General features: G+C 35.2%; 10 protein-coding genes and 6 pseudogenes across 16 annotated transcripts, besides 4 other annotated features; 10 read left to right on the top strand and 6 right to left on the bottom strand.

Moving 5' to 3' along the window:
* Positions 1 to 5,428: part of a mobile genetic element that runs on past the window's edge.
* TVAGG3_0489940 (uncharacterized protein) lies at positions 1,281 to 1,493 on the top strand (the record flags this gene model as incomplete). Its single annotated transcript, XM_051236144.1, has 1 exon — positions 1,281 to 1,493. One exon carries the CDS (start codon positions 1,281 to 1,283, stop codon positions 1,491 to 1,493), a length of 213 nt encoding a protein of 70 aa, XP_051093968.1.
* TVAGG3_0489930 lies at positions 1,778 to 2,391 on the bottom strand (annotated as a pseudogene). Its single transcript has one exon. A coding segment is annotated over exon 1 (614 nt).
* Positions 3,711 to 4,591, top strand: TVAGG3_0489920 (annotated as a pseudogene). The gene has a single exon. A coding segment is annotated over exon 1 (881 nt).
* Positions 5,429 to 6,354: 926 nt separating the features above from the next.
* Positions 6,355 to 17,699: a mobile genetic element.
* TVAGG3_0489900 lies at positions 7,274 to 7,573 on the top strand (annotated as a pseudogene). Its single transcript has one exon. A coding segment is annotated over exon 1 (300 nt).
* On the top strand, positions 8,238 to 8,795 carry TVAGG3_0489890 (organellar and viral DNA polymerase type B; the record flags this gene model as incomplete). Its single annotated transcript, XM_051236143.1, has 1 exon — positions 8,238 to 8,795. The coding sequence occupies one exon, from the start codon at positions 8,238 to 8,240 to the stop codon at positions 8,793 to 8,795; it is 558 nt and encodes a 185-aa protein (XP_051093967.1).
* TVAGG3_0489880 (phage tail repeat-like family) lies at positions 10,084 to 10,851 on the bottom strand (the record flags this gene model as incomplete). Its single annotated transcript, XM_051236142.1, has 1 exon — positions 10,084 to 10,851. One exon carries the CDS (start codon positions 10,849 to 10,851, stop codon positions 10,084 to 10,086), a length of 768 nt encoding a protein of 255 aa, XP_051093966.1.
* Positions 11,792 to 12,648, bottom strand: TVAGG3_0489870 (organellar and viral DNA polymerase type B; the record flags this gene model as incomplete). Its single annotated transcript, XM_051236141.1, has 1 exon — positions 11,792 to 12,648. A coding segment is annotated over one exon (857 nt), but the record flags the coding sequence as incomplete, so codon positions are not given.
* TVAGG3_0489860 (uncharacterized protein) lies at positions 13,324 to 13,749 on the top strand (the record flags this gene model as incomplete). The annotated part of the gene is made up of 1 exon (XM_051236140.1): positions 13,324 to 13,749. The coding sequence occupies one exon, from the start codon at positions 13,324 to 13,326 to the stop codon at positions 13,747 to 13,749; it is 426 nt and encodes a 141-aa protein (XP_051093964.1).
* On the bottom strand, positions 14,035 to 14,649 carry TVAGG3_0489850 (uncharacterized protein; the record flags this gene model as incomplete). The annotated part of the gene is made up of 1 exon (XM_051236139.1): positions 14,035 to 14,649. The coding sequence occupies one exon, from the start codon at positions 14,647 to 14,649 to the stop codon at positions 14,035 to 14,037; it is 615 nt and encodes a 204-aa protein (XP_051093963.1).
* Positions 15,974 to 16,855, top strand: TVAGG3_0489840 (uncharacterized protein; the record flags this gene model as incomplete). The annotated part of the gene is made up of 1 exon (XM_051236138.1): positions 15,974 to 16,855. One exon carries the CDS (start codon positions 15,974 to 15,976, stop codon positions 16,853 to 16,855), a length of 882 nt encoding a protein of 293 aa, XP_051093962.1.
* Positions 17,081 to 17,608, top strand: TVAGG3_0489830 (protein of unknown function, DUF4107 family; the record flags this gene model as incomplete). Its single annotated transcript, XM_051236137.1, has 1 exon — positions 17,081 to 17,608. The coding sequence occupies one exon, from the start codon at positions 17,081 to 17,083 to the stop codon at positions 17,606 to 17,608; it is 528 nt and encodes a 175-aa protein (XP_051093961.1).
* A 308-nt stretch (positions 17,700 to 18,007) lies between the features above and the next one.
* Positions 18,008 to 19,862: a mobile genetic element.
* On the top strand, positions 18,020 to 18,736 carry TVAGG3_0489810 (phage tail repeat-like family; the record flags this gene model as incomplete). Its single annotated transcript, XM_051236136.1, has 1 exon — positions 18,020 to 18,736. The coding sequence occupies one exon, from the start codon at positions 18,020 to 18,022 to the stop codon at positions 18,734 to 18,736; it is 717 nt and encodes a 238-aa protein (XP_051093960.1).
* Positions 19,863 to 19,968: 106 nt separating the features above from the next.
* Positions 19,969 to 26,462: part of a mobile genetic element that runs on past the window's edge.
* Positions 20,115 to 20,813, top strand: TVAGG3_0489790 (annotated as a pseudogene). The gene has a single exon. A coding segment is annotated over exon 1 (699 nt).
* TVAGG3_0489780 lies at positions 22,496 to 23,131 on the bottom strand (annotated as a pseudogene). Its single transcript has one exon. A coding segment is annotated over exon 1 (636 nt).
* Positions 24,497 to 25,245, bottom strand: TVAGG3_0489770 (annotated as a pseudogene). The gene has a single exon. A coding segment is annotated over exon 1 (749 nt).
* Positions 25,263 to 26,027, top strand: TVAGG3_0489760 (uncharacterized protein; the record flags this gene model as incomplete). The annotated part of the gene is made up of 1 exon (XM_051236135.1): positions 25,263 to 26,027. One exon carries the CDS (start codon positions 25,263 to 25,265, stop codon positions 26,025 to 26,027), a length of 765 nt encoding a protein of 254 aa, XP_051093959.1.

Below are 26,462 nucleotides of genomic sequence, written 5' to 3'. Positions count from 1 at the left end.
GCATCCAACCAGATAAAGTTTTAATAGTATCCGAACCATTTGAAATGAAGTTCAAAGCATTTTTAACGTCATCTAAAACTTCTTCACCAAGTACTGCCATATCTTTCGATTTGGTATTGAAGAACTCCATATGAAGCAGCTGTTAAACCAGTATTTATAAGGTTCCATATCCATGATTTAGCAGTTTTTCCATCCTTTCCATCTTCACCATCCAAACCGTTTTCGCCTTGAGGTCCTTGTATTCCTTGTATTCCTTGTATTCCTTGTGTCCTTGAGGTCCGGTGTCACCCTTCTCTCCTTTCAGTTCATCTTTATGTTCGTTATAATATTCTAATGTCATAAGGTGTACATCATTACTGCTACCAGCAACGCCGAGAATTTGTTTCTCATTCATGACTAAATTCTTTAGGCATTTAATGTTGTCGTCAAATCGAAAGCTCTTTAACAATTCAATGAGAACATTTAATACTTTCACTAATGAGCATCTATTGTAGAATTTTATATTGCACCGTTCCATCATTTATGATAGGAACCTTGCTTGTTGTAATGAATGGGTCATAAGTGTTAAAAGTATCGAAATCAATGACTTTTTTAGTTTTTCTATCGTCAATGACTAAATCATTCCTTCCACTGTTAAAGTTGAGTTTTCGTTTACTAATTCATGTGCTCTTTTGCTTCATTTGTTTCATACGCATATGCAGCAATAGTCATATTTTAATGAGAATAAAATGTTGTTCTATTTGCAAAGTACAGACCCAAACGAATACGGGACAGTAAAGCTACAAACAAACTTAGGTCTTCAGAATGAAGCGCTTGCTTTCAGAGTTGTTGACTTCAATACTATCGCAACTTTTGTCATAACAGATGAAACAGATTTCATAGAGATTGAAATAGATGACAAAAGAAGTGTTATAACATTTCCTAACAGAGCTGGGTATAGAATAGATAAAATTGCTGGAGTCATAGATACTCTCATAAATGAAGAAACTATTGACAACATAGATGTCGAACTCTCTTCTGAGGGAACATTGAAGTTCAGCAGCGAGAAAGAGTTTAAGATACCAAGAATGAGTCATAGAGTACAACTTCTTTTGGTGCATACCATATGACATTTCCTTTGAAAAGTGTTGACAAAAACGATTGAGATGAAATCTGTTCCATACGTATGTTATGGCAATTGTTTGTACATTGAGTCAAAAATAGCTAATGTCACAGGTATTTCAGAAGTTAATAGTAAAGGTTCAGTAGAATATAAGTCTTTCTGTTATGAAGTAAATTCAATGTTCATTCCAAACGTTCCTGTCATAGCAACTCATTTAGGTAAATGGGTTCGCATTAGTCCTCATAATTTGAAAGACATGCAATTCAGACTTGTTGACTTTCAAGGAGAGCCTGTAGAACTGAAGGCACCAGTGCGAATGACTGTTGAAGTTGACTTTTTAGAAAATATTAAATGCAACAGCTTACAAGAGAACTCAGAGCTAAAAATATAAAGTATGAATGTTATGTATTAGGTCATGAACTTTGGTTGTTGCTGTTTGATGAAACAAATGAGTTAGTTATGTCAGTCAAGAGAACAGAAAAAGGCGTCAAAGGCGCCGAGCGCAAAGCGCTATATTGTGTTAGTGAAAATTGCACCAAGTCAATAAGATTAGGTTTGCATTATGAAGATGAGTTCGATACTGTTGAAGAAGTTTTGGATAGATATTATAAATTGCTAACTTGAAATTTTTTTGACTAACGGCGCAAAGCGCCAAGACCGAAGGTCCTGACTGCTTTAATTTACTAAAACATATTTCAAACAAAGTTTATATTCTGTTGAAAGTTTTGTATACTCATTCGAATATTTATACTTAAACTCAACTCCTGTAGTTCCTGGTGTTTCAATGATGCGGATGTTACCTATTTTCATGAATAGTGGAGTTTGACCACAGCATTCGATTTCAGGGTCGAGATAGTCAATGACACATTGTTTCCCTGTTATTCGTGAGATAACATTTTCAAGGTCCTCCTTTGTTAGAATTATTTGGTTCTTGCTTATAAGATTTGTCAAAAGCTTCTTATCGTCTTTGAGTAAAATTGTTTGGTATAACTGAAGAAGTAATGGTCTACGTTATCTGAAGGATTTGTTTGAACATTTGTGTAAGGGTTGTCGTTGGCTTCTCTTGAAAGAATTTGGTCCAGTGGTGGATACTCTAACTTAACATCTGATGTAGCGTTAGCGTTTGAAGCTGAGTTTAAATTCACCGACTTAAGTTCTGGTTCTTTTTCTTTCAAACACTCTGAACTATAGTTCTTTATGACAATATTGTTTGTCGTTCGTGAGTCAACATTTGATGTTGGTTCAATTGGAACATTAACGGCACCAGCTAAGATGGATTTGCTTCTCATTTCATATAGAATAAAAACCTTTTATATGTATGAAATGAACAATATACTCGACAAGGGTTTGAATGTAAAGCTAACGAATGAAATATGTTGAATTCACTGAGACAGGTGCTGTGTATAAAGATGTAGAACTACTGAACAAAAGAGCTAAGGGAAGAAGCAGGAACATAACAAAGGGCGGAAGCCTATAAAAATTTATGTCAATGATGGCTCAGGAGGTTCAAACATAAAGTATGCAGAAAGTTATAGAGTTTATGCTCTCAAAGGTGAAAAGCCTTCATTTAAGAACAGCTATTCTAACGCATATCCTCAAAAGCTAACGGATGGGGAAGTGGATGATATGAATGACAGCAAAAATATTAACAGAAATGGCGACAGAGATGCATGGAATTTGTTTACCATCAGTCAATTGAAGGTTAAACTTTAAAACAATGTTGGTCGTTCCCATGGAATATTTTTGACTTTAATGGTATTAGTCATGATATGAATCTCAAGGTATGAACGAGGAGAGATGAGAGACTTATATGCTTCCCAAATTTCTTCAAAAGGTAATGTTATACCTGACTGTTTCCAAATGAGTTCAATATCATAACGTGAGAAACCTTGAAAGATAACGAAGTCAGTTATGAGACGTTTTATGTTTAAAGCTAAAAAACCTCCATGTTTGCATAAGTATTGCTACAGTTAAATGGTAATGTCTGACTTTAGTTATGATGTTAGCTAATGGTGAGTCAGGCTTTGACACTAAACCTTTTCCAGCGAAGTCGTCGCAAACTAACAAAGTATTTGAAGGATATTTTTGAAGGGGTTTTTGAAAGTTTGACAGAATGTAATTTGTAAGTCGTTTCATATTGTATACTCCTGAGTATTGACGTAAGTGGTGTTTGTCAATAATTCTTTCCATCTCCTCAGAAGTCTTTTGCATTCCTGACTGTATGAACTCTACGATGGCATAATATTTTCTCTTACGTCGAATGTAACGTTGAAGAAATTCAATGAGTTCACTGTCTGAAACTTTAACGACAGAGGCTTGAACTTTTGACATAAATGTTTTCGCTGTTGAATCCATAGAGTCTGAAGTTGCTGATATAATGATTTGGTCATAGTAAGAGTCGTTTCCTAAACGCTCTTATAAGAATATGACGAATGAGGTTAAATGTCTTACCTGAACCATCTTTCCACAATAGAAATACACACCATTTGAACAGAATTCATAATCTTTGCTGAAAGGAAGAATAAGAGAAGAGTTAAGTTTGTCTGTAGTTTCATTCATGTCTTCATCTACATCATGTATTAAATGCTTCATTTTATCTCCATTAAAAATGCAAGTCAGAAATATTCAGAACATAGCACCGAGTCTAACTGACAAGAGTATAAAGATATACTATGAACATGTTATGATGAAACCAACCAAAATTCAAGAAAGTCAGTATACTTATGAATATCCAAGACACTGGTAGAGTATGTAGGAGGTGAGAAAGCTATTGAAATCAGACAGGTTCGAAGTATTCCAGCAGGAAGAACAATATTATTGAAGAACTTTAATGTTTTGAGGTATAATGATGAAACAAAGAAGCAAGATAGTTTCCCTGTTGCTGTGTATGTGAACTTAGACACAGGAGATGACATGAAAGTTTTTAATACAAAGCTTCAAACGGTAGTGAGAGAACAACTGACTGCGGAAGGACATCCATTACCTTCAGAAGTTACCATAGCATATAATTTTGAAACAAACTCAATAGATTTTAAAGTCGTCTCTGCAAAGAAGTCAGGATTTACATTTAATGAAGCAGATGTATATTCGAATGAAAACTTCAAAGCTATTGCATGGTTAGATAATGACGATTGCTTTAAGAAAATCTTTAAATACAGCGACTCAACGATGTCAATAGATGACCTTCGTGGAATGTTACCATCGACGTTTACAGTAGAAGGTTCAGCAGGATTGCTTACAAGATTGTCAATTGGTGGTATTTGGTCTCGTGAGAACATTGTTATAAAATCCAGTATAAGTGAATTTGCTGAAGAATCTATATTATGTCTTTCAAACTATATGTATTCGCCGCCAAAGCATTATAGTATAACAAACTTTGTCAGTAAGTTTAACATAAGACTTGTCGAACCTTCTTCAATGAAAGATGTTGTGCTACCTAAAGATGGAAAGGATGGACTCATTATTGAAATGATTTTAATTGCATATTAAATGAGCTTGTTCTTGAAGGTCATTCATGATGAAATAACTGTTGTAGAAGATGTTAGCAATTGTTCAGACATTTTGAAGCGTATAGATGATATAAGAAAGAAGTTAGATAGACCGCAAAGCGGTGAGGGCGAAGCCCGTGAGAACGTTTATTTCATTGACTTTCTCCAGTAACGAGAACTTTTATGAGATAATATTGAAGAGAGATGATTTTAATATGGTGTAAATGGTAGCTTGGGCAGCTTTAGGCGCAATGGGAACAAAAGCATTAGCATTTGGAGCAAAAGCACTTGGAGCTTATGACGCAGTAAATAAAATGAGTGGAGGAAGGGTTTCGAAGACATTAGATGCAAATAAAGGGAAGATTGGAGGCTGGTTGCAAAGAAGTTAAGATTAAATAAAATAGGGCTCATAAATAAAGCATCCAATTTGGTTGCGACTGAGTCAGAAAATGCTTTAGGAAAGGACGATGAGTTTGCAAAACACGCAAAAGACTTTAATGACCAATGAAAGGTGAAACAATGCATTTAAATAGATTCGATGGAACTAAAGAAAATGTTTCTTCTCCACCAGTAGTTCTTCCGTATGGTCCCTATGGAATGTATGGAAACCCTTACGAAAGACCATTTGACCCATTGACTGTGGAAGTAACTGGTATCATTACGGCCGAAGAAGAAAGACAGTCAAGTGGAGACGGACGTGAAGAAAGCAACTAAAAAGAAACCAAGGAAGAGAGTTATAAAGCAATGAATTCAACAGGGTGAAAAACCGGGTGAAAAAGAGGTGAGATTTCACCACTTCACCTAAATTTATTTTTGTGCTATGTTTTCATACGTGTGAAGTCGTTAGTGAGAACGTTAGTGTGAACGATAGTGAGAACGATAGTGAGAACGATAGTGAGAACGTTAGTGAGAACGTTAGTGAGAACATTAGTGAAGTCGTTAGTGAGAACGATAGTGAGAACGTTTATTTTTTACATTAGTGAGTTCGTTAGTGAAGTGGTTGGCGGTTTGTAAATATTTAAGGTTAAGTTGTGTTGTCGTTGTGTTGTAAAATATACGTTAACGATTTTGTAAAGTGTCAAAACCGCTAAGTGGTGTATGGAGGCGCGCAGTGCCTCATACACGACTTAGCCATACTAACTAAACTACCAGCAATGTTAGATAAAAAAGCAGATAAAGAACATACACATAACTCCTTCTCAACTGTTGCTATAGAAAGTATTGAAGGAACGGTTGGCGGAACTGGTGGGGATGCATTATATTATAACCTCCTAACTTTTCCACAAGGTTTAACATCGAATGAAAACATAACAACGAAGAAAGAAATTAGCTGTAAAAATGTTTATGTCATGGATGATGAAAATAATGTTAAATTCACTGCTCAAGATTTATATGATAAGAAAGCAGACAAAACAGAGCTTCAAACATTAAAGAACTGAAATACTTCAAACATTAATCCTGTTGGTTCTATTTATACGTCAATGAACTCAACAAATCCAGAAACAGTTTTAGGTTTTGGTACGTGGAAGCAGATTGTAGATAAATTCTTATACTGTGCTAGATATTCAAAGCAAACAGGGGTTCGAAGAAAATTAAAGAAGCAAACCTTCCACCGCACACTCATACAGGAACTACAAACTTTTCTGGCGACCATAGCCACTCATTAAGAGACCACCCATTATACAACTCAGAGTATGAAGCTGGCAATGACGTTTTATCTCCATCTTATAACAATGCAGCAAAAAAGATTTTTCGACCAACTGAACAGGAGGAAATCATTCACACACTTTCACAACAAATCCAACAGGCTCGGGTGCAGATTACATGCCACCATTTGTGACTGTATTTGCATGGTACCGCGTTCAATGAACGCGCTTGAGCCTAGAATAAAATCTTAACTTTACATAAATGAGCTTGAAAGAAGTATTCGAACAACATCCGTGGAGGTCATTTAAGAAGTTCAATGAAGCTGCAAAGAGTTGGGGATTTACTAACAGAGCTGAAGTGAAAAGGTTCTTTGACAAAAATGTTGTACATCAAACAAAAATAAACCCTTACGACTACTTTTTACCAATTTACTCCAACACTCCTGACGCATACCAATTTGACACTCTCATTCAAAGCAGAAAAGGAGGTCATAAACCATTTTTGATTTTCATTAATGTTAACACTCGTAAAGCATATGCATATCCAATGAAAATAAGGAACTCGTGAAGTGTTAAGAGTTTTACAAAAGTTGTAGCAGAACATAGCCCAAGTACTTTAACATCAGACCAAGACAGTGCATACCTCAGCAATGAAATCACATATTTTCTCATTAAGCATAACATAACTCACTACACTACTGAAGACCATAACCACAACATACTCGGCATCATAAACCGCTTCATAAGAACGCTCAGAGATTTAAATCAAGAGCGAGACTTACCGAAGAAACAATGAACACTTTCTCGAAGTATATAATTCCTCAAACATTCTACAACAGGACATACACCAAATTCAATGACACAACAACAAGAAGAAAAGTATATACAAAAGAAACGAAGTCAAACACAAAATATCAGAAATTCAACACAATTTACCCTCATTCCTGGTACAAAAGTTCGTGTAGTTCTTGACGACAACCGTTGACAAAGAAACGTTTAAGGTTAAGTAGAAACTATTATATCGTAGACTCTACGCAAGGTAATGGATATCTTATAAAAGCTGCTGACGACTCTATTGCGTTTTACCCTCGTCACAAATTAGTCGAAGTAGTAATGGCAAACTTGCTGAAACCATTGACGAAGCAAAGCGAGGAGTGGTTATTGAAATACTTGGCTATAACATAAACGATGACACTTATAAAGTAAGATATGAAGGAGGCGTTGAAGATGTTATACCATCTAAGAACTTGAGAGAGTCAAAGTCAACACATCTGGGACCATTAGAGCGGGAGTACTGGAAAGACAAAAATAAGCCAGAAAGAATAAGAAAATTCTTCTAAACTTTTTCATTAGATGTAAATCAGACATGAATGAGAACAGTCATGTTATCATTAATGGTACCATTTATTTTAACATAAAGACGCAAAGCGGCGAGGACGAAGTCCATGACCAAAAATATAATTGAGGTGAAGAGGTGAGATCTCCTGTTTTTCACCTGTTTTTTCACCCTCACGAATTTTCATGAATTTCCTTAAGATAGAAAAAATAAAGTTAGTTTTATTTTTATTTATTTTTTTATTTTGTATAAAAGATATGATTTCAACAATCGGCACAACATCAATTCAAGCCACGAACGGCGGGACTCTGTCCACAACTACAGCACCAAACTCGCTAGTCATGAATCCTACGTCAATGTTGGTAGAGATGAAAAGCTTTATTCCTTCTTCATATACTTTTGAAACAGAAATCCAGAAGATAAAGCAAGAACTTTTAACAAGTAATTTAGACTGTAGTGCGAAAGATGAAACAAATGAACAGTATCTTTATGAAATGGAGGACCTCATCGACCATTTGCCTAAACTACCTGAAATTCAGCAGCAAAAACTAACTATTCCTGAATTCGACGAAATTGAAGTCAAAGCAACTGACTCAGTAGAAATTAAGAAATTCATACGTAAAGTAAATTATGAATTCCTTGGTTTTCATTGCAACCATAAAGTTATGGACAAAGATTGCGACATGGTTTATAAAAATATTTCTGACCTTTACAAATCCGAAGAATTTAAGACATACGATAACTTTGTTTCATTAGTTGCAAAATGTGTATGGCAGATAAGAGATAAAGATAGAAGAGGTAAAGTATGGAATGAACAGATAAAACCAGCAGCTTTTGAGTTAAAGAAAACCATTGACGCCTTAGTTGTTCTAGCTGGTTTTATTTCAATGTATAACGCAAAAACGATGCCGCAATGTTCAAAATGTAAAGCAGCAATAAGAAAATATAACTACTCAGTCAAAGAGATAGAACGAATGAGAAACGACTATGCAGACTTAAAGAAAGAAGCAGAAAAACCAGCAGAAAATAAAATGGACATGTTAGCATTTCTTAATAAAAACTATCCAACAGCAGAAGATTTCCTTCTGTCTGACGTCAAGAAGAAGTATAAAGAAACCTTCGGCATTGTTAAAACATTCGATGTACTAAAAGAAGAAATAGAAGCTACGAAATTGTTTAGGATTTCAAATATACATCGTACAATTCATGTAAAACGCTTGTGAAAAAAGAGGTGAAAAAACAGGTGAGATCTCACCTCTTCACCTAAATTATATTTTTGGTCATGGACTTCGTCCTCGCCGCTTTGCGTCTTTATGTTAAAATAAATGGTACCATTAATACATGACTGTTCTCATTCATGTCTGATTTACATCTAATGAAAAAGTTTAGAAGAATTTTCTTATTCTTTCTGGCATATTTTTGTCTTTCCAGTACTCCCGCTCTAATGGTCCCAGATGTGTTGACTTTGACTCTCTCAAGTTCTTAGATGGTATAACATCTTCAACGCCTCCTTCATATCTTACTTTATAAGTGTCATCGTTTATGTTGTAGCCAAGTATTTCAATAACCACTCCTCGCTTTGCTTCGTCAATGGTTTCAGCAAGTTTGCCATTACTACTTTCGACTAATTTGTGACGAGGGTAAAACGCAATAGAGTCGTCAGCAGCTTTTATAAGATATCCATTACCTTGCGTAGAGTCTACGATATAATAGTTTCTACTTAACCTTAAACGTTTCTTTGTCAACGGTTTGTCGTCAAGAACTACACGAACTTTTGTACCAGGAATGAGGGTAAATTGTGTTGAATTTCTGATATTTTGTGTTTGACTTCGTTTCTTTTGTATATACTTTTCTTCTTGTTGTTGTGTCATTGAATTTGGTGTATGTCCTGTTGTAGAATGTGTTGAGGAATTATATACTTCGAGAAAGTGTTTCATTGTTTCTTCGGTAAAGTCTCGCTCTTGATTTAAATCTCTGAGCGTTCTTATGAAGCGGTTTATGATGCCGAGTATGTTGTGGTTATGGTCTTCAGTAGTGTAGTGAGTTATGTTATGCTTAATGAGAAAATATGTGATTTCATTGCTGAGGTATGCACTGTCTTGGTCTGATGTTAAAGTACTTGGGCTATGTTCTGCTACAAACTTTTGTAAAACTCTTAACACTTCACGAGTTCCTTTATTTTTCATTGGATATGCATATGCTTTACGAGTGTTAACATTAATGAAAATCAAAAATGGTTTATGACCTCCTTTTCTGCTTTGAATGAGAGTGTCAAATTGGTATGCGTCAGGAGTGTTGGAGTAAATTGGTAAAAAGTAGTCGTAAGGGTTTATTTTTGTTTGATGTACAACATTTTTGTCAAAGAACCTTTTCACTTCAGCTCTGTTAGTAAATCCCCAACTCTTTGCAGCTTCATTGAACTTCTTAAATGACCTCCACGGATGTTGTTCGAATACTTCTTTCAAGCTCATTTATGTAAAGTTAAAGATTTTATTCTAGGCTCAAGCGCGTTCATTGAACGCGGTACCATGCAAATACAGTCACAAATGGTGGCATGTAATCTGCACCCGAGCCTGTTGGATTTGTTGTGAAAGTGTGTGAATGATTTCCTCCTGGTTCAGTTGGTCGAAAAATCTTTTTTGCTGCATTGTTATAAGATGGAGATAAAACGTCATTGCCAGCTTCATACTCTGAGTTGTATAATGGGTGGTCTCTTAATGAGTGGCTATGGTCGCCAGAAAAGTTTGTAGTTCCTGTATGAGTGTGCGGTGGAAGGTTTGCTTCTTTAATTTTCTTCGAACCTCCTGTTTGCTTTGAATATCTAGCACAGTATAAGAATTTATCTACAATCTGCTTCCACGTACCAAAACCTAAAACTGTTTCTGGATTTGTTGAGTTCATTGACGTATAAATAGAACCAACAGGATATAATGTTTGAAGTATTTCAGTCTTTAATGTTTGAAGCTCTGTTTTGTCTGCTTTCTTATCATATAAATCTTGAGCAGTGAATTTAACATTATTTTCATCATCCATGACATAAACATTTTTACAGCTAATTTCTTTCTTCGTTGTTATGTTTTCATTCGATGTTAAACCTTGTGGAAAGTTAGGAGGTTTATAATATAATGCATCCCCACCAGTTCCGCCAACCGTTCCTTCAATACTTTCTATAGCAACAGTTGAGAAGGAGTTATGTGTATGTTCTTTATCTGCTTTTTTATCTAACATTGCTGGTAGTTCATGTGTTTCAAAGTTTCTGACATGACCTTCGATATTCATACATTTGTTATTTAAGGAGTTTAGTGTATCTTTTACGCTTGTACTCGGATTCTCTAAAGGTGCACTTGAACCAAGGGTATAGTTCAATATTATGTCGTCTGCTCTAACAGTAGTGAAGGATTTATGTGTATGGTTCTTGTCAGCTTTACTATTTAATGTAGCTTGAAGTTCATTTATATCGGAGATATTGTGTTTATGAGATTTCAAAACTTTGTTCGTTGCGTCAAGTTTATCTTTGTCAGCTTTACTTTTAATAGCATCTTCAAAAGTTATTTTTGCCTTAACTCTCAATGTAAATCTTGGTTCAACTAATACATCGTTAACAAAGAAGTATGAAGCGTATATTTCATCGTTATAACCAAATGCTTCTTGTGCTTTACCTGTGTCATACTGTACAGTACAGTGTATGCCATAACCTTTAGCACGAATGAATTTATATCTTCTTTCATTAACATCTTTCGTCTTCACTTCTTCATCCTGTGTTAAATATCCATGGTAGTCCGTTATAATCTGTTCGTCTGAACTTATATAATGAACATGGTTTTTATCTGCTTTTTCGGCTAATTTCTCTTCTATCTCATTTATTTCAAGTTCATGCCTACCACCACCTCCTTCAGAAGTATTTTTCTTCAGCTCTTGAAGAACGTCCACTTCGCCATCTTTGGTGTCAATAATGAGACTTTGAGTTAAAACCTTTCCTGTCTTAATGGATGTTTGTAAAACTTCTTCTTCACCGTGTTCGGGGTCATGGTCGTCATCATATCTTGTGAAATCAGAGATGTTGTCATACATTAAGCATATCTGTCTCAAAAGTTCTGCTATTTGAAACTGGAACGAAAGATATACAGAACTTTCATCATCTCCTAAAGTCAAGTCTGCTTTCTTAAGTATTTCTTGAATGTATGCAATGAGGACAGAGTACCTTGGAAAATATTCGAACAATATTTCATTAGCTGTTGGTTTTGGTGGTTCTTCTGGAGTTTCTGTTGTTTCGGTTCCTTCTGTAGGTTCTGTTGGAGTTTCTGCATCTCTTGACTTCAATGCTCTTGCTCTCAAAGACCTAAATGTTAGAGCACCAGGTTTTACAAAGGACTTTATAAATGCTTTAATAGTTCCTGGTAAGTTATTGTTAGCATTAAGTAAGTTCCTTATGCTTCCATCATGTACGTCCATAGCACTATGTAAAAAATCTATACTTTTCTTGTAGTCAGCAATAGACTGACTGTGATTTTTTAAAGATTCGTCAATACCTTTAAGCCAATCTTCATGCATGTCTGATACTGAGCCAAGAATATCATTTGCTTCCTTTAGTGTATTTTGTGCTTCTCGTAAAGTATCCAATCCCGTACGTGCATTGTTTGCTATACGTCTTACAGTATCTATTTGACTCCTTGTTTCTTGCATCCAACCAGATAAAGTTTTAATAGTATCCGAACCATTTGAAATGAAGTTCAAAGCATTTTTAACGTCATCTAAAACTTCTTCACCAAGTACTGCCCATATCTTTCCGATTTGGTATTGAAGAACTCCATATGAAGCAGCTGTTAAACCAGTATTTATAAGGTTCCATATCCATGATTTAGCAGTTTTTCCATCCTTTCCATCTTCACCATCCAAACCGTTTTCGCCTTGAGGTCCTTGTATTCCTTGTATTCCTTGTATTCCTTGTGGTCCTTGAGGTCCGGTGTCACCCTTCTCTCCTTTCAGTTCATCTTTATGTTCGTTATAATATTCTAATGTCATAAGGTGTACATCATTACTGCTACCAGCAACGCCGAGAATTTGTTTCTCATTCATGACTAAATTCTTTAGGCATTTAATGTTGTCGTCAAATCGAAAGCTCTTTAACAATTCAATGAGAACATTTAATACTTTCACTAATGAGCATCTATTGTAGAATTTATATATTGCACCGTTCCATCATTTATGATAGGAACCTTGCTTGTTGTAATGAATGGGTCATAAGTGTTAAAAGTATCGAAATCAATGACTTTTTTTAGTTTTTCCATCGTCAATGACTAAATCATTGCCTTCCACTGTTAAAGTTGAGTTTTCGTTTACTAATTCATGTGCTCTTCTTGCTTCATTTGTTTCATACGCATATGCAGCAATAGTCATATTTTAATGAGAATAAAATGTTGTTCTATTTGCAAAGTCAGACCCAAACGAATACGGGACAGTAAAGCTACAAACAAACTTAGGTCTTCAGAATGAAGCGCTTGCTTTCAGAGTTGTTGACTTCAATACTATCGCAACTTTTGTCATAACAGATGAAACAGATTTCATAGAGATTGAAATAGATGACAAAAGAAGTGTTATAACATTTCCTAACAGAGCTGGGTATAGAATAGATAAAATTGCTGGGTCATAGATACTCTCATAAATGAAGAAACTATTGACAACATAGATGTCGAACTCTCTTCTGAGGGAACATTGAAGTTCAGCAGCGAGAAAGAGTTTAAGATACCAAGAATGAGTCATAGAGTACAACTTCTTTTGGGTGCATACCATATGACATTTCCTTTGAAAAGTGTTGACAAAACGATTGAGATGAAATCTGTTCCATACGTATGTTATGGCAATTGTTTGTACATTGAGTCAAAAATAGCTAATGTCACAGGTATTTCAGAAGTTAATAGTAAAGGTTCAGTAGAATATAAGTCTTTCTGTTATGAAGTAAATTCAATGTTCATTCCAAACGTTCCTGTCATAGCAACTCATTTAGGTAAATGGGTTCGCATTAGTCCTCATAATTTGAAAGACATGCAATTCAGACTTGTTGACTTTCAAGGAGAGCCTGTAGAACTGAAGGCACCAGTGCGAATGACTGTTGAAGTTGACTTTTTAGAAAATATTAAATGCAACAGCTTACAAGAGAACTCAGAGCTAAAAATATAAAGTATGAATGTTATGTATTAGGTCATGAACTTTGGTTGTTGCTGTTTGATGAAACAAATGAGTTAGTTTGTCAGTCAAGAGAACAGAAAAAGGCGTCAAAGGCGCCGAGCGCAAAGCGCTATATTTGTGTTAGTGAAAATTGCCACCAAGTCAATAAGATTAGGTTTGCATTATGAAGATGAGTTCGATACTGTTGAAGAAGTTTTGGATAGATATTATAAATTGCTAACTTGAAATTTTTTTGACTAACGGCGCAAAGCGCCAAGACCGAAGGTCCTGACTGCTTTAATTTACTAAAACATATTTCAAACAAAGTTTATATTCTGTTGAAAGTTTTGTATACTCATTCGAATATTTATACTTAAACTCAACTCCTGTAGTTCCTGGTGTTTCAATGATGCGGATGTTACCTATTTTCATGAATAGTGGAGTTTGACCACAGCATTCGATTTCAGGGTCGAGATAGTCAATGACACATTGTTTCCCTGTTATTCGTGAGATAACATTTTCAAGGTCCTCCTTTGTTAGAATTATTTGGTTCTTGCTTATAAGATTTGTCAAAAGCTTCTTATCGTCTTTGAGTAAAATTGTTTGGTATAACTGAAGAAGGTAATGGTCTACGTTATCTGAAGGATTTGTTTGAACATTTGTGTAAGGGTTGTCGTTGGCTTCTCTTGAAAGAATTTGGTCCAGTGGTGGATACTCTAACTTAACATCTGATGTAGCGTTAGCGTTTGAAGCTGAGTTTAAATTCACCGACTTAAGTTCTGGTTCTTTTTCTTTCAAACACTCTGAACTATAGTTCTTTATGACAATATTGTTTGTCGTTCGTGAGTCAACATTTGATGTTGGTTCAATTGGAACATTAACGGCACCAGCTAAGATGGATTTGCTTCTCATTTCATATAGAATAAAAACCTTTTATATGTATGAAATGAACAATATACTCGACAAGGGTTTGAATGTAAAGCTAACGAATGAAAATATTGTTGAATTCACTGAGACAGGTGCTGTGTATAAAGATGTAGAACTACTGAACAAAAGAGCTAAGGGAAGAAGCAGGAACATGAACAAAGGGCGGAAGCCTATAAAAATTTATGTCAATGATGGCTCAGGAGGTTCAAACATAAAGTATGCAGAAAGTTATAGAGTTTATGCTCTCAAAGGTGAAAAGCCTTCATTTAAGAACAGCTATTCTAACGCATATCCTCAAAAGCTAACGGATGGGGAAGTGGATGATATGAATGACAGCAAAAATATTAACAGAAATGGCGACAGAGATGCATGGAATTTGTTTACCATCAGTCAATTGAAGGTTAAACTTTAAAACAATGTTGGTCGTTCCCATGGAATATTTTTGACTTTAATGGTATTAGTCATGATATGAATCTCAAGGTATGAACGAGGAGAGATGAGAGACTTATATGCTTCCCAAATTTCTTCAAAGGTAATGTTATACCTGACTGTTTCCAAATGAGTTCAATATCATAACGTGAGAAACCTTGAAAGATAACGAAGTCAGTTATGAGACGTTTTATGTTTAAAGCTAAAAACCTCCATGTTTGCATAAGTATTGCTACAGTTAAATGGTAATGTCTGACTTTAGTTATGATGTTAGCTAATGGTGAGTCAGGCTTTGACACTAAACCTTTTCCAGCGAAGTCGTCGCAAACTAAAAGTATTTGAAGGATATTTTTTGAAGGGGTATTTTGAAAGTTTTGACAGAATGTAATTTGTAAGTCGTTTCATATTGTATACTCCTGAGTATTGACGTAAGTGGTGTTTGTCAATAATTCTTTCCATCTCCTCAGAAGTCTTTTGCATTCCTGACTGTATGAACTCTACGATGGCATAATATTTTCTCTTACGTCGAATGTAACGTTGAAGAAATTCAATGAGTTCACTGTCTGAAACTTTAACGACAGAGGCTTGAACTTTTGACATAAATGTTTTCGCTGTTGAATCCATAGAGTCTGAAGTTGCTGATATAATGATTTGGTCATAGTAAGAGTCGTTTCCTAAACGCTCTGTTATAAGAATATGACGAATGAGGTTAAATGTCTTACCTGAACCCATCTTTCCACAATAGAAATACACACCATTTGAACAGAATTCATAATCTTTGCTGAAAGGAAGAATAAGAGAAGAGTTAAGTTTGTCTGTAGTTTCATTCATGTCTTCATCTACATCATGTATTAAATGCTTCATTTTATCTCCATTAAAAATGCAAGTCAGAAATATTCAGAACATAGCACCGAGTCTAACTGACAAGAGTATAAAGATATACTATGAACATGTTATGATGAAACCAACCAAAATTCAAGAAAGTCAGTATACTTATGAATATCCAAGACACTGGGTAGAGTATGTAGGAGGTGAGAAAGCTATTGAAATCAGACAGGTTCGAAGTATTCCAGCAGGAAGAACAATATTATTGAAGAACTTTAATGTTTTGAGGTATAATGATGAAACAAAGAAGCAAGATAGTTTCCCTGTTGCTGTGTATGTGAACTTAGACACAGGAGATGACATGAAAGTTTTTAATACAAAGCTTCAAACGGTAGTGAGAGAACAACTGACTGCGGAAGGACATCCATTACCTTCAGAAGTTACCATAGCATATAATTTTGAAACAAACTCAATAGATTTTAAAGTCGTCTCTGCAAAGAAGTCAGGATTTACATTTAATGAAGCAGATGTATATTCGAATGAAAACTTCAAAGCTATTGCATGGTTAGATAATGACGATTGCTTTAAGAAAATCTTTAAATACAGCGACTCAACGATGTCAATAGATGACCTTCGTGGAATGTTACCATCGACGTTTACAGTAGAAGGTTCAGCAGGATTGCTTACAAGATTGTCAATTGGTGGTATTTGGTCTCGTGAGAACATTGTTATAAAATCCAGTATAAGTGAATTTGCTGAAGAATCTATATTATGTCTTTCAAACTATATGTATTCGCCGCCAAAGCATTATAGTATAACAAACTTTGTCAGTAAGTTTAACATAAGACTTGTCGAACCTTCTTCAATGAAAGATGTTGTGCTACCTAAAGATGGAAAGGATGGACTCATTATTGAAATGATTTTAATTGCATATTAAATGAGCTTGTTCTTGAAGGTCATTCATGATGAAATAACTGTTGTAGAAGATGTTAGCAATTGTTCAGACATTTTGAAGCGTATAGATGATATAAGAAAGAAGTTAGATAGACCGCAAAGCGGTGAGGGCGAAGCCCGTGAGAACGTTTATGTTTCATTGACTTTCTCCAGTAACGAGAACTTTTATGAGATAATATTGAAGAGAGATGATTTTAATATGGTGTAAATGGTAGCTTGGGCAGCTTTAGGCGCAATGGGAACAAAAGCATTAGCATTTGGAGCAAAAGCACTTGGAGCTTATGACGCAGTAAATAAAATGAGTGGAGGAAGGGTTTCGAAGACATTAGATGCAAATAAAGGGAAGATTGGAGGCTGGGTTGCAAAGAAGTTAAGATTAAATAAAATAGGGCTCATAAATAAAGCATCCAATTTGGTTGCGACTGAGTCAGAAAATGCTTTAGGAAAGGACGATGAGTTTGCAAAACACGCAAAAGACTTTAATGACCAGATGAAAGGTGAAACAATGCATTTAAATAGATTCGATGGAACTAAAGAAAATGTTTCTTCTCCACCAGTAGTTCTTCCGTATGGTCCCTATGGAATGTATGGAAACCCTTACGAAAGACCATTTGACCCATTGACTGGTGGAAGTAACTGGTATCATTACGGCCGAAGAAGAAAGACAGTCAAGTTGGAGACGGACGTGAAGAAAGCAACTAAAAAGAAACCAAGGAAGAGAGTTATAAAGCAATGAATTCAACAGGGTGAAAAACCGGGTGAAAAAAGAGGTGAGATTTCACCACTTCACCTAAATTTATTTTTGTGCTATGTTTTCATACGTGTGAAGTCGTTAGTGAGAACGTTAGTGTGAACGATAGTGAGAACGATAGTGAGAACGATAGTGAGAACGTTAGTGAGAACGTTAGTGAGAACATTAGTGAAGTCGTTAGTGAGAACGATAGTGAGAACGTTTATTTTTTACATTAGTGAGTTCGTTAGTGAAGTGGTTGGCGGTTTTGTAAATATTTAAGGTTAAGTTGGTGTTGTCGTTTGTGTTGTAAAATATACGTTAACGATTTTGTAAAGTGTCAAAACCGCTAAGTGGTGTATGGAGGCGCGCAGTGCCTCAGTACACGACTTAGCCATACTAACTAAACTACCAGCAATGTTAGATAAAAAAGCAGATAAAGAACATACACATAACTCCTTCTCAACTGTTGCTATAGAAAGTATTGAAGGAACGGTTGGCGGAACTGGTGGGGATGCATTATATTATAAACCTCCTAACTTTCCACAAGGTTTAACATCGAATGAAAACATAACAACGAAGAAAGAAATTAGCTGTAAAAATGTTTATGTCATGGATGATGAAAATAATGTTAAATTCACTGCTCAAGATTTATATGATAAGAAAGCAGACAAAACAGAGCTTCAAACATTAAAGACTGAAATACTTCAAACATTATATCCTGTTGGTTCTATTTATACGTCAATGAACTCAACAAATCCAGAAACAGTTTTAGGTTTTGGTACGTGGAAGCAGATTGTAGATAAATTCTTATACTGTGCTAGATATTCAAAGCAAACAGGAGGTTCGAAGAAAATTAAAGAAGCAAACCTTCCACCGCACACTCATACAGGAACTACAAACTTTTCTGGCGACCATAGCCACTCATTAAGAGACCACCCATTATACAACTCAGAGTATGAAGCTGGCAATGACGTTTTATCTCCATCTTATAACAATGCAGCAAAAAAGATTTTTCGACCAACTGAACCAGGAGGAAATCATTCACACACTTTCACAACAAATCCAACAGGCTCGGGTGCAGATTACATGCCACCATTTGTGACTGTATTTGCATGGTACCGCGTTCAATGAACGCGCTTGAGCCTAGAATAAAATCTTTAACTTTACATAAATGAGCTTGAAAGAAGTATTCGAACAACATCCGTGGAGGTCATTTAAGAAGTTCAATGAAGCTGCAAAGAGTTGGGGATTTACTAACAGAGCTGAAGTGAAAAGGTTCTTTGACAAAAATGTTGTACATCAAACAAAAATAAACCCTTACGACTACTTTTTACCAATTTACTCCAACACTCCTGACGCATACCAATTTGACACTCTCATTCAAAGCAGAAAAGGAGGTCATAAACCATTTTTGATTTTCATTAATGTTAACACTCGTAAAGCATATGCATATCCAATGAAAAATAAAGGAACTCGTGAAGTGTTAAGAGTTTTACAAAAGTTTGTAGCAGAACATAGCCCAAGTACTTTAACATCAGACCAAGACAGTGCATACCTCAGCAATGAAATCACATATTTTCTCATTAAGCATAACATAACTCACTACACTACTGAAGACCATAACCACAACATACTCGGCATCATAAACCGCTTCATAAGAACGCTCAGAGATTTAAATCAAGAGCGAGACTTTACCGAAGAAACAATGAAACACTTTCTCGAAGTATATAATTCCTCAACACATTCTACAACAGGACATACACCAAATTCAATGACACAACAACAAGAAGAAAAGTATATACAAAAGAAACGAAGTCAAACACAAAATATCAGAAATTCAACACAATTTACCCTCATTCCTGGTACAAAAGTTCGTGTAGTTCTTGACGACAAACCGTTGACAAAGAAACGTTTAAGGTTAAGTAGAAACTATTATATCGTAGACTCTACGCAAGGTAATGGATATCTTATAAAAGCTGCTGACGACTCTATTGCGTTTTACCCTCGTCACAAATTAGTCGAAAGTAGTAATGGCAAACTTGCTGAAACCATTGACGAAGCAAAGCGAGGAGTGGTTATTGAAATACTTGGCTACAACATAAACGATGACACTTATAAAGTAAGATATGAAGGAGGCGTTGAAGATGTTATACCATCTAAGAACTTGAGAGAGTCAAAGTCAACACATCTGGGACCATTAGAGCGGGAGTACTGGAAAGACAAAAATATGCCAGAAAGAATAAGAAAATTCTTCTAAACTTTTTCATTAGATGTAAATCAGACATGAATGAGAACAGTCATGTATTAATGGTACCATTTATTTTAACATAAAGACGCAAAGCGGCGAGGACGAAGTCCATGACCAAAAATATAATTTAGGTGAAGAGGTGAGATCTCACCTGTTTTTTCACCTGTTTTTTCACCCTCGTGAATTTTCATGAATTTCCTTAAGATAGAAAAAATAAAGTTAGTTTTATTTTTATTTATTTTTTTATTTTGTATAAAAGATATGATTTCAACAATCGGCACAACATCAATTCAAGCCACGAACGGCGGGACTCTGTCCACAACTACAGCACCAAACTCGCTAGTCATGAATCCTACGTCAATGTTGGTAGAGATGAAAAGCTTTATTCCTTCTTCATATACTTTTGAAACAGAAATCCAGAAGATAAAGCAAGAACTTTTAACAAGTAATTTAGACTGTAGTGCGAAAGATGAAACAAATGAACAGTATCTTTATGAAATGGAGGACCTCATCGACCATTTGCCTAAACTACCTGAAATTCAGCAGCAAAAACTAACTATTCCTGAATTCGACGAAATTGAAGTCAAAGCAACTGACTCAGTAGAAATTAAGAAATCATACGTAAAGTAAATTATGAATTCCTTGGTTTTCATTGCAACCATAAAGTTATGGACAAAGATTGCGACATGGTTTATAAAAATATTTCTGACCTTTACAAATCCGAAGAATTTAAGACATACGATAACTTTGTTTCATTAGTTGCAAAATGTGTATGGCAGATAAGAGATAAAGACTAGAAGAGGTAAAGTATGGAATGAACAGATAAAACCAGCAGCTTTTGAGTTAAAGAAAACCATTGACGCCTTAGTTGTTCTAGCTGGTTTTATTTCAATGTATAACGCAAAAACGATGCCGCAATGTTCAAAATGTAAAGCAGCAATAAGAAAATATAACTACTCAGTCAAAGAGATAGAACGAATGAGAAACGACTATGCAGACTTAAAGAAAGAAGCAGAAAAACCAGCAGAAAATAAAATGGACATGTTAGCATTTCTTAATAAAAACTATCCAACAGCAGAAGATTTCCTTCTGTCTGACGTCAAGAAGAAGTATAAAGAAACCTTCGGCATTGTTAAAACATTCGATGTACTAAAAGAAAGAAATAGAAGCTACGAAATTGTTTAGGATTTCAAAATATACATCGTAATTCATGTAAAACGCTTGTGAAAAAAGAGGTGAAAAAACAGGTGAGATTCTCACCTCTTCACCTAAATTATATTTTTGGTCATGGACTTCGTCCTCGCCGCTTTGCGTCTTTATGTTAAAATAAATGGTACCATTAATACATGACTGTTCTCATTCATGTCTGATTTACATCTAATGAAAAAGTTTAGAAGAATTTTCTTATTCTTTCTGGCATATTTTTGTCTTTCCAGTACTCCCGCTCTAATGGTCCCAGATGTGTTGACTTTGACTCTCTCAAGTTCTTAGATGGTATAACATCTTCAACGCCTCCTTCATATCTTACTTTATAAGTGTCATCGTTTATGTTGTAGCCAAGTATTTCAATAACCACTCCTCGCTTTGCTTCGTCAATGGTTTCAGCAAGTTTGCCATTACTACTTTCGACTAATTTGTGACGAGGGTAAAACGCAATAGAGTCGTCAGCAGCTTTTATAAGATATCCATTACCTTGCGTAGAGTCTACGATATAATAGTTTCTACTTAACCTTAACGTTTCTTTGTCAACGGTTTGTCGTCAAGAACTACACGAACTTTTGTACCAGGAATGAGGGTAAATTGTGTTGAATTCTGATATTTTGTGTTTGACTTCGTTTCTTTTGTATATACTTTTCTTCTGTTGTTTGTGTCATTGAATTTGGTGTATGTCCTGTGTAGAATGTGTTGAGGAATTATATACTTCGAGAAAGTGTTTCATTGTTTCTTCGGTAAAGTCTCGCTCTTGATTTAAATCTCTGAGCGTTCTTATGAAGCGGTTTATGATGCCGAGTATGTTGTGGTTATGGTCTTCAGTAGTGTAGTGAGTTATGTTATGCTTAATGAGAAAATATGTGATTTCATTGCTGGTATGCACTGTCTTGGTCTGATGTTAAAGTACTTGGGCTATGTTCTGCTACAAACTTTTGTAAAACTCTTAACACTTCACGAGTTCCTTTATTTTTCATTGGATATGCATATGCTTTACGAGTGTTAACATTAATGAAAATCAAAAATGGTTTATGACCTCCTTTTCTGCTTTGAATGAGAGTGTCAAATTGGTATGCGTCAGGAGTGTTGGAGAATTGGTAAAAAGTAGTCGTAAGGGTTTATTTTTGTTTGATGTACAACATTTTTGTCAAAGAACCTTTTCACTTCAGCTCTGTTTAGTAAATCCCCAACTCTTTGCAGCTTCATTGAACTTCTTAAATGACCTCCACGGATGTTGTTCGAATACTTCTTTCAAGCTCATTTATGTAAAGTTAAAGATTTTATTCTAGGCTCAAGCGCGTTCATTGAACGCGGTACCATGCAAATACAGTCACAAATGGTGGCATGTAATCTGCACCCGAGCCTGTTGGATTTTTGTGAAAGTGTGTGAATGATTTCCTCCTGGTTCAGTTGGTCGAAAAATCTTTTTGCTGCATTGTTATAAGATGGAGATAAAACGTCATTGCCAGCTTCATACTCTGAGTTGTATAATGGGTGGTCTCTTAATGAGTGGCTATGGTCGCCAGAAAAGTTTGTAGTTCCTGTATGAGTGTGCGGTGGAAGGTTTGCTTCTTTAATTTTCTTCGAACCTCCTGTTTGCTTTGAATATCTAGCACAGTATAAGAATTTATCTACAATCTGCTTCCACGTACCAAAACCTAAAACTGTTTCTGGATTTGTTGAGTTCATTGACGTATAATAGAACCAACAGGATATATAATGTTTGAAGTATTTCAGTCTTTAATGTTTGAAGCTCTGTTTTGTCTGCTTTCTTATCATATAAATCTTGAGCAGTGAATTTAACATTATTTTCATCATCCATGACATAAACATTTTTACAGCTAATTTCTTTCTTCGTTTGTTATGTTTTCATTCGATGTTAAACCTTGTGGAAAGTTAGGAGGTTTATAATATAATGCATCCCCACCAGTTCCGCCAACCGTTCCTTCAATACTTTCTATAGCAACAGTTGAGAAGGAGTTATGTGTATGTTCTTTATCTGCTTTTTTATCTAACATTGCTGGTAGTTCATGTGTTTCAAAGTTTCTGACATGACCTTCGATATTCATACATTTGTTATTTAAGGAGTTTAGTGTATCTTTTACGCTTGTACTCGGATTCTCTAAAGGTGCACTTGAACCAAGGGTATAGTTCAATATTATGTCGTCTGCTCTAACAGTAGTGAAGGATTTATGTGTATGGTTCTTGTCAGCTTTACTATTTAATGTAGCTTGAAGTTCATTTATATCGGAGATATTGGTTTATGAGATTTCAAAACTTTGTTCGTTGCGTCAAGTTTATCTTTGTCAGCTTTACTTTTAATAGCATCTTCAAAAGTTATTTTTGCCTTAACTCTCAATGTAAATCTTGGTTCAACTAATACATCGTTAACAAAGAAGTATGAAGCGTATATTTCATCGTTATAACCAAATGCTTCTTGTGCTTTACCTGTGTCATACTGTACAGTACAGTGTATGCCATAACCTTTAGCACGAATGAATTTATATCTTCTTTCATTAACATCTTTCGTCTTCACTTCTTCATCCTGTGTTAAATATCCATGGTAGTCCGTTATAATCTGTTCGTCTGAACTTATATAATGAACATGGTTTTTATCTGCTTTTTCGGCTAATTTCTCTTCTATCTCATTTATTTCAAGTTCATGCCTACCACCACCTCCTTCAGAAGTATTTTTCTTCAGCTCTTGAAGAACGTCCACTTCGCCATCTTTGGTGTCAATAATGAGACTTTGAGTTAAAACCTTTCCTGTCTTAATGGATGTTGTAAAACTTCTTCTTCACCGTGTTCGGGGTCATGGTCGTCATCATATCTTGTGAAATCAGAGATGTTGTCATACATTAAGCATATCTGTCTCAAAAGTTCTGCTATTTGAAACTGGAACAAAGATATACAGAACTTTCATCATCTCCTAAAGTCAAGTCTGCTTTCTTAAGTATTTCTTGAATGTATGCAATGAGGACAGAGTACCTTGGAAAATATTCGAACAATATTTCATTAGCTGTTGGTTTTGGTGGTTCTTCTGGAGTTTCTGTTGTTTCGGTTCCTTCTGTAGGTTCTGTTGGAGTTTCTGCATCTCTTGACTTCAATGCTCTTGCTCTCAAAGACCTAAATGTTAGAGCACCAGGTTTTACAAAGGACTTTATAAATGCTTTAATAGTTCCTGGTAAGTTATTGTTAGCATTAAGTAAGTTCCTTATGCTTCCATCATGTACGTCCATAGCACTATGTAAAAAATCTATACTTTTCTTTGTAGTCAGCAATAGACTGACTTGATTTTTTAAAAGATTCGTCAATACCTTTAAGCCAATCTTCATGCATGTCTGATACTGAGCCAAGAATATCATTTGCTTCCTTTAGTGTATTTTGTGCTTCTCGTAAAGTATCCAATCCCGTACGTGCATTGTTTGCTATACGTCTTACAGTATCTATTTGACTCCTTGTTTCTTGCATCCAACCAGATAAAGTTTTAATAGTATCCGAACCATTTGAAATGAAGTTCAAAGCATTTTTTAACGTCATCTAAAACTTCTTCACCAAGTACTGCCCATATCTTTCCGATTTGTATTGAAGAACTCCATATGAAGCAGCTGTTAAACCAGTATTTATAAGGTTCCATATCCATGATTTAGCAGTTTTTCCATCCTTTCCATCTTCACCATCCAAACCGTTTTCGCCTTGAGGTCCTTGTATTCCTTGTATTCCTTGTATTCCTTGTGGTCCTTGAGGTCCGGTGTCACCCTTCTCTCTTTCAGTTCATCTTTATGTTCGTTATAATATTCTAATGTCATAAGTGTACATCATTACTGCTACCAGCAACGCCGAGAATTTGTTTCTTATTCATGACTAAATTCTTTAGGCATTTAATGTTGTCGTCAAATCGAAAGCTCTTTAACAATTCAATGAGAACATTTAATACTTTCACTAATGAGGCATCTATTGTAGAATTTATATATTGCACCGTTCCATCATTTATGATAGGAACCTTGCTTGTTGTAATGAATGGGTCATAAGTGTTAAAAGTATCGAAATCAATGACTTTTTTAGTTTTTCCATCGTCAATGACTAAATCATTGCCTTCCACTGTTAAAGTTGAGTTTTCGTTTACTAATTCATGTGCTCTTCTTGCTTCATTTGTTTCATACGCATATGCAGCAATAGTCATATTTTAATGAGAATAAAATGTTGTTCTATTTGCAAAGTACAGACCCAAACGAATACGGGACAGTAAAGCTACAAACAAACTTAGGTCTTCAGAATGAAGCGCTTGCTTTCAGAGTTGTTGACTTCAATACTATCGCAACTTTTGTCATAACAGATGAAACAGATTTCATAGAGATTGAAATAGATGACAAAAGAAGTGTTATAACATTTCCTAACAGAGCTGGGTATAGAATAGATAAAATTGCTGGAGTCATAGATACTCTCATAAATGAAGAAACTATTGACAACATAGATGTCGAACTCTCTTCTGAGGGAACATTGAAGTTCAGCAGCGAGAAAGAGTTTAAGATACCAAGAATGAGTCATAGAGTACAACTTCTTTTGGGTGCATACCATATGACATTTCCTTTGAAAAGTGTTGACAAAACGATTGAGATGAAATCTGTTCCATACGTATGTTATGGCAATTGTTTGTACATTGAGTCAAAAATAGCTAATGTCACAGGTATTTCAGAAGTTAATAGTAAAGGTTCAGTAGAATATAAGTCTTTCTGTTATGAAGTAAATTCAATGTTCATTCCAAACGTTCCTGTCATAGCAACTCATTTAGGTAAATGGGTTCGCATTAGTCCTCATAATTTGAAAGACATGCAATTCAGACTTGTTGACTTTCAAGGAGAGCCTGTAGAACTGAAGGCACCAGTGCGAATGACTGTTGAAGTTGACTTTTTAGAAAATATTAAATGCAACAGCTTACAAGAGAACTCAGAGCTAAAAATATAAAGTATGAATGTTATGTATTAGGTCATGAACTTTGGTTGTTGCTGTTTGATGAAACAAATGAGTTAGTTTATGGTCAAAGAACAGAAAAAGGCGTCAAAGGCGCCGAGCGCAAAGCGCTATATTGTGTTAGTGAAAATTGCACCAAGTCAATAAGATTAGGTTTGCATTATGAAGATGAGTTCGATACTGTTGAAGAAGTTTTGGATAGATATTATAAATTGCTAACTTGAAATTTTTTTGACTAACGGCGCAAAGCGCCAAGACCGAAGGTCCTGACTGCTTTAATTTACTAAAACATATTTCAAACAAAGTTTATATTCTGTTGAAAGTTTTGTATACTCGTTCGAATATTTATACTTAAACTCAACTCCTGTAGTTCCTGGTGTTTCAATGATGCGGATGTTACCTATTTTCATGAATAGTGGAGTTTGACCA

This window comes from Trichomonas vaginalis, chromosome II (assembly GCF_026262505.1).
Source record: "Trichomonas vaginalis G3 chromosome II, whole genome shotgun sequence".
Taxonomy (NCBI): Eukaryota; Parabasalia; order Trichomonadida; family Trichomonadidae; genus Trichomonas; species Trichomonas vaginalis.
The sequence above is the reverse complement of the archived record's forward strand: the minus strand, read 5'-3'. Positions and strand labels throughout refer to the sequence as shown.